The 7,504-nt window shown below is 47.9% G+C and overlaps 1 protein-coding gene across 1 annotated transcript; it reads right to left on the bottom strand.

Annotated features, from left to right (window-relative positions):
* Positions 1–5,251: 5,251 nt before the first annotated feature.
* LOC136653950 (olfactory receptor 4Q3-like) lies at positions 5,252–6,285 on the bottom strand. Its single transcript, XM_066630815.1, has one exon. The coding sequence runs from the start codon at positions 6,283–6,285 to the stop codon at positions 5,311–5,313; it is 975 nt and encodes a 324-aa protein (XP_066486912.1). The 3' UTR covers positions 5,252–5,310.
* Between the last annotated feature and the right edge of the window lie 1,219 nt (positions 6,286–7,504).

Here is a 7,504-nt window from a genome sequence, read left to right as displayed (position 1 = left end):
CCCCCACCAGCCTATATGAGGCAGCACCATCAACAAAATGCACTGTATTCTGTGTGGACAATAAAACAGCCTCGCAGGGCAATATTAAAATATTTTTATTTACCTCCATATAAGCCTCCTGGACCTATGCCAGACAAGTCCAAGGAGTGTGTGCTGGACTGTGAAAATGGGGGTAGGATCCCAGTGCACAGGTCTGCCACTGAGATCCATGCCCTCCTACCCTCAGTCTGCCCCCACCTATCCTGTTTCCCATACTGAGTTGCCCCAGAACTGCCCACACCACCATGTCACCTGCTACAGTGCAGGCAGGGTGAGCCACTAGTGTGCACATGGGTTTGCAAATCCAGGGATTTGCCCCAGTAGTCCCAAAGCACACAATAGTAGCATGACTTTCACAATACCATACCAGGCTCTTGAGATCTTCTGCTGTAAGTCCAGATAGGTATGGATTCAGGAGGCTGAAATAGGGCACACACTTACTGAGCAGTAAGACTATCCAGAAGAATGGGACATACTTCTGAGCAACAAGAATTGTGCTGTTAAGTCCCAGTCTCAAACCTATGCTTTCCCCAAACACACTGAAGCAGCCATACTAAATCAGCTTGCATTGCATCCTGCAGAGGAGTTGGTCCCAGAGGTGTCCTCTGGGTAAAGGAACATTTGTAAGCTTCCAAGGGTAAGGGGTATGCTTCCAAGACTAAGATGAGTGTACTCAGACCAGCGCCAGCTATATAGCCACCACAACTATAAATGAACCTGTGAAGGAAGATTGAGCGTGGGAAAGAAGCTAGGATTTGGTGGGTGTTGCTGACACCAAACCCAACCCTTACCGGAGCCAGATCTGCCCTCCTCCTCAACCCATCACCACCTCGTTCTGCCCTACTCACTGCCCCATCCTGCCAGCTTACCTGGGTCTGCAAGACTCCTGCACCCTGCCAGCACATGCGGGGCTGCTCTGGCCTCTCTGGGGGTGGGCCAGAAGTGTGTGCTTCCTCATGCTTCCAGAAGGCTATTTAGGATGCCATAAAGCAAAATTTGCTGCCAGAATGCTAGTTTCGGTGCTTGGGGTGGGGGGAATATGTCTTGCATTTTTTAAGAAACAGTATACATTTTCAGGATGTTGGGGATTTTCAATGCATTTTGAGTATATGCTATTTTCGTTTACACTCTGCACTCTAGAACATTATCTGAGCATGGAAGGAGGGGCAACTGTTCAACAAAAGACCAAAGACATGCTACTGAGTGTTCAAGGGCAATGGTAGGTGTTATAAAGTGGGTCCATGCGAGTAAAGGAAGGTATAGAGATAACCGCTCAATATGTTTATTCCATCTTCAGAACAGAACCTGGCAATGAATAACAAGGCAAACAATCCTGGCTTTTTATAGCCTTTAGCTCCGCCCAGACTTCCCATGATTGGTGCAGTTGAAACCTTAACTTGAGAGCCAATCAGATGGTATGATTTTGATCCATTACCAGATTGACCTGCCATAAGTCTGGGCCAATCAGTTATGCAGGATTTTGATCCTGCATAACTTACATACATAACAGTAGGTCAAAGCTACTGGGAGTAAATTCACCTGGAAGTCATATCACGTGGGTTGTATTGGGGAATATTGTATTAGGAGGAGGAATGGAATTTTTGGTGCCTTTATAGAGTTAGCTTTTGGAAGCATTCTGAGATGAAGAAGATCATCCAAGATCTTCTAGCACCAGAGAGTTGGCATCAAGGCAGAGCACCAGCCCTTCTTGGATGACACATCAGCAGGTGCAAGGAGCTGCCACCACAGCCACTGCTCTCTCTCTCCCCTTCTCCACCACTTTCTGGACTTGAAATGACAAAGCAAACTGAGCAGAAGAGAAGTGGAGGAGAGGACTACAATGTCTCCCTGGAGATATTCTAGTCCACCACTCTCCTTCCCTACATATCTCTCAATCCATTCACAATCTGCACATGAAATTCCTGCCTCAGGCTTCCTCATTGATGTTTAGACAATGGTTTGCCACCTGTGTGTGGCGGAGGGGTCAGACATCTGCTGACCTACAGGTGAGTCGGGCTGAAGAGCACCACTTCTTCCTTAACACAAGCTGCCCAGGGAGGATGGAGCTTCTGTTGCTGCTTCTTCTCTTTCCAAGCATTCATGATTTATCAATGAGAGATCAGGTTCCTCCAATGTGAAGCCTGCCAACACTTGGCATTAGAGAAGCTCCTCACAGACAGTGCTTCCCAGACAAGTCTGGGTTCTTCTCACAGTGCATGTCCTTCCACTCCCACATTTGGGGGTCCAACTGATGGTTGCTTGCAAGGCAGCCCTCAAACCCAGTAGCACAGCCAGAGGGGGGAATGGTAAGTACTGCAGGTGCTGCAATATGCCATGGGAAGTGGCCCCTCCCACTCGCCCTGAGAGCCATTCCAAGCAATGAACACAATGCAGAGCTGCCTGCCGAAGCAGACTGTGTCTCCTGCATGTTGCTATTCCTGCCCAGAATGGCTCCAACGCTGCACTACCGCTGAAGTCCTTGAGCCAGCCTTGACTGCCTGCCTTTTTATGTGTTGGAGCTCCTTCCGCTGCAAGTCCTCATGCAGTGGCGGATATTTTTCCATAAATGCAACATAGCTATGGGGCAAGTGTCACACGCACAACAATGGGGCAGCTCCCTTGATCTCGCTTCATTTGTCTCCATGTGAGACCCATGATTAATTTTAATACCGCATTGGCCTTTATCATAGGGGAATGTTCAGTGGCAACTGCCTCTCTCGTGGGCAGGCATGGGAACTCGAGGAAGGTGACTCGAGTGAGTTGCAAAAATACATGTACACTTGAGTCAGGCATGTCAATGACTCTGGCATTGACTCAGGTGAGGCCACTGACACATGCAGACTCAAGTATATCTGTATCTCGGTGTGCTTGCTTATTTTTTTGAAGTGTGAAAGACCTTATGGGGCCATCATTCAGAATGGGTGAGCAGCAGGGAAGTTCTAGTCAAGAGGCAGGGAAGGGTGAATGCACTGAGCAGTAGGCTGGGGGAGGTGGGAGCAGGCTCCCTTGTCCATCTCTGAAGGAACCAGTGTCACTGAATGAAGGTTTTTCCCCTGGATGAGTGAGGGGAGAAGATGGGGGAGAGGCAGTTCCTAGCCATCTCATGGCATGGCTCCAGAAGGCTCATTGAATGACCAGCCACAATGAGACTACCTCTAAGTAGAACTGTAAAGGATTGAGTCATAGTGGGCCCTCCTCCCGCTTGCCATGCTGGTCCCCGCTCTCATGCAGTTCGTCTCAAGCCCTCCCACTGTGTTTACAAGTATTAACAGAGAACTCCAGCACCTACACACACCGCTCCTGCAGCTCCATTTCCCCCCCCCCCCCCACAGTTGACTTTTTTATGAAAGATTCAGAACTTAAGTCTTTTACAGTCCTCAAAACACTTTGGGCAACTTGGAAAGTCCGCCAATTAGGACTCATTTTCAAGTCGAATTAAAGGGGACGGAGACTTGTGACTCAACTAAAGTCAAACTGTGTTGGATTTGCCTCTCTTTGGTGTAAAGCTATAGTTTAGGGCCTGACAACCTGCAGGGGCCTAAAAAAAATTGGAGGGGGGGTTTAAATTTTATGTGTGCTGAACACACATACACAGTAGACCTTTTTTAAATGGCTTCCACAGTCAATTTTGATGTAATTTTTTTGAAAAGGCCTCCAATTTTTTAACAAGTTGCTCCTAAGCCATATACTGTATAGCTTTGGACCTCACCAAGTCAAAATCTGGCACTGATGAGAAGGAATGAAATGGATGTACTGACAAACCCAACCTACTTCCACCTACATGCTGCTTCTAGACCAAACTTTCTGATTTTGTGTGCTGGGCAGACCAATTATTTTAATAGTGCAGCCCAGTTGTGCTGTCATAAATGACTATACAGCAGGACAGTAACTGCCCTGTCGGTGGCCATTCATCTGAATGGGCCATTCTCCCTTCTTTGCTTCTTCTTCATCAGTCACACCAGTGAATATCCAGCCCATCAGTGCCTAACAGCAGCGGTTGACTATCTTAGATTCAAATCCTAGGCAGTCAGGGGGTTCACTGAGTAATGCTGGGCCAGTCACTGCCATGACACACGCATCACTCTGAATATCCTGAATAGAGAAAGGGAAGGGAATGATATTGGAAAGGTAACTGCTGTCTTAGATCTAACACATTCAGAGTGTTCTATGAATTTTAATTTCCATCCATTCCTGTAGCAGGTCTGTAGTGGGTTCCTAATGCATGGGGGGGGGAGGGTGAGAGACACCAAAATTTCTACATTGATACCTCCTCCAAAAACATCTGAGCTAAGCTCCACAGCATGCCAGCCAAATCTTCTCCACAAAAATCCAGACCCAGCTAGAAAACTGCAGATAATTTCTGCCAGTTGCCCAGGGTAGAGCTTGGACGAGGCTGAAGCTGGAAGTGGAAGGAGGACGTGCCTGGCTGGATCAAATAAAAAATCCCACCAATCCAGCACTCCAATGGTACTCAGCCAGGAACTTGAAGCAACAGCCCTTCCATTGTTTTACTTCTAGTGGGAATTCTGAGAAACCTTGAACCAGAATCATGTTCTTCTATGCCGGTGATGAGAGACGTCAAACTGTATCATTTATGCACCTTCAGAGTTATGATTTATATGTCACATTTCAGCAGAAAAGAACTTCACAAAGCAGTTGACGGTGCAGAAACAAAGGAATAAGTTGACCCTCTCCCAAAAGGGCTTACAATCTATCAAGAAGCAGTAGAAACACCAGAAAGCCGCCATTAGAAGAGATACAGTGCTCAGGAGAACAAAGATAGTTTTTCCCCTGCCCCCCCTTTAAGAGATGCAACAGTTTAAAAGGTACCTCTTTACCCAGCTATAGTAGAGAAGCTATCCCTAATGACCTCCATTCTTAGGATCCCGAATCACGGTTGTATAGTCTGTATCCCATGCTTCCTTGACTTGGAACAGTGTGAGGACACATAGGGCAGGAGTCATCACTTCTCCAGTGGCAACATGCGCTAGGCATGAGACACAAAATCCATCTGCACATTAGTTCACATGCTACAATTAACAAATACATTGCTAGTACCAGTAACTTCTCTTAGTGATGGATCACAAGAGAAGCTGTAGTGTTGCATTCACAAACACCATCTATTCTGATGCTATCACATTCAAAAGCAAAGTCTGCTTCCTGGGCACTCCCAGAAATAATGCTACATATATGGAGATTGAAGATGCTCTGGAGAAGCAGGTTGTTGAAAGCCCTCTAGCTGTTACTTTTAGGGCTCGTGTACACAAGAACTTATTTGGCAGGGAAAGGAAGCTCTAAACTTCTACTCCTGTTGAGGCAGCAAGAGATGCTTAGGTTTGCTTTGTTTTTCAACTTCCCCATGGCTCCCTTCACCTCCTTGTTCCTCAGAGTATAGATGAGGGGATTGAGGGCAGGGGTGACCACCATGTAGAATACAGCAGCCATCTTGTCCACCTGGTTTCCAGAGGCAGGCTTAAAATACACAAAACCAATGGGCCCATAGTAGAGGCCAACCACCATCAGGTGAGAGCCACAGGTGGACAGAGCCTTAATACCACCCTTCCCAAAATGGCCACAAAGGGTGGCCAGGATGATGACATAAGAAACCAGCAAGGACAGAAAACAGGGTAAAGTGACCACTCCGTCACTGATCAACATGAGTATTTCAACAATATAGGTTTCCGAACAGGACAGCTTCATTACCTGTGGGATGTCGCAGAAGAAATGATCAAGCACATTTGGTCCACAATATGGTTGTTGGGACAACACCACTGCATTAAAACTGCCATGAATGAAGCCTCCTGTCCAGCAAAATATGATAAGACGAAAGCAACATTGTCGGTTCATGATGGTTGCATACCTCAGTGGGTGGCAGATGGCCATATAGCGGTCATAGGCCATGACCGAGAGGAGGAACATTTCTCCACCACCAAAGAAGTGGCAGGTCATAATTTGAGCCATGCAACCTGCAAAAGAAATGGTTCCACCCTTGTTCACTAGTTCGGTTGCTAGTTTGGGGGCTGCTACAGAGCCCATAGAGATGTCAAGGAGGGACAGATTGGCCAGGAAGAAATACATGGGGGACTGAAAGAGCTTGGGCTCAGACTGCACAGTCACTATGATTAGCAAATTTCCCACAAGGACAGTTGTGTAGCAAGTGATGACCAGGGTTAAAAGGAAGAGCTGGGCAGTGCGGGAGCCAGAGAAGTCCAGGAAGACAAACTCTGTCACAGTAGACCCATTCATCTTGATGGTTGGTCCTAGTGGGAGAAACAAACAGGATCTTGTTAATCCTTCAAATCCTGCCCATCAGGCAGCCCAATACTGGCCTGCCCTACATCTAAGGTGGGTTTGGGGCCCAAAGCAGTGCAGCATGGGAAAGAGGAATCATTTCCCCTTTACTCCACTAAAGCAGCAGCCACCCCGATGGGGCTACTTGGATCTCTGCCACCCCAGGACGTGGTACAGATCAGAGCAACCCGAAGCTACTCTGGGCTGCCCAGGAAAGGAGATAGGATTTGACCTAAGTGCCAGATCCTGGCCCCACCCCTCCTTTTCTCACACCCGCTCTCCCCAAAACACCTTCCTCCCACCCTCCCCACACCCCCTCAGACCCTTATGCTGGCCTAGCTCAGCCAGCATGAGCTTACCATCCAAGCAGGGCTTAGACCTTCCTCCTCTCTCAGTGGAGCAAAAGTGCTTTTCAGCACTTTCCCCACACTGGCAGGCTACAGCAAAGGAGTTGACCCATGACCATATTAGGGTTGAGCCCTCACAGACTTGGCATGCAGAAGTTCCCAAGTTCCAACCTACTTTTGCTCTGCAAAAAGACCTCAAAAAGACTCCAGATGGAGACATAATGAAAAGACCTCAAATAGCAGGGCAGTTCAGGCTTACCAGGCCATTGTGATGCAGTAGCCAGAACATTGTGAAGAGTTTTATCTGCCTTCTGGGGAGGGGGGTGTCAGGGTCCCCCAGGCGGGACAAAGCATACCCCCAGGTAGCTACCCCACTGCCACCAGCCCAGGATCACTAAAGCGATTTCCTGGGCTGAGCCCCCTTCCTTATAATATAAACTCTTGAGTGGGTCCTCTTTAGCCTCTCTCTTACTCTCTAGGGATGTCCCTAGCTGAGGGGCTTGTGAGTTCCTCTGTCCTACTTGGGCTGGGCTGTTACTTTATCCAATGCTTTTTCTTTCTTATTGTTCCTGCTCTTGTTGAAATAGCTGCTATTTTCTTCCTCTGGTCAAGTAAGGTCCTTAGCTATGGTCAGTTTTCCTGTGTGTGGGACTGCTTTAATCCCTCAGAGTTTCCTCAGGCAGGGAGGTGACTGGGGGCGCAATCCTAACCCCTTGTTTCAGTGCTTTCCAGCACTGGCATAGCGGTGCCAATGGGTGTGTACTGCATCCTGCACTTGGGTGTCACTCACAGAGGCCTCCTCAAAGTAAGGAAATGTTTGTTCCCTG

Source organism: Tiliqua scincoides, chromosome 5 (genome assembly GCF_035046505.1).
Source record: "Tiliqua scincoides isolate rTilSci1 chromosome 5, rTilSci1.hap2, whole genome shotgun sequence".
Taxonomy (NCBI): Eukaryota; Metazoa; Chordata; class Lepidosauria; order Squamata; family Scincidae; genus Tiliqua; species Tiliqua scincoides.
This window is presented reverse-complemented; position numbering and strand designations above follow the sequence as displayed.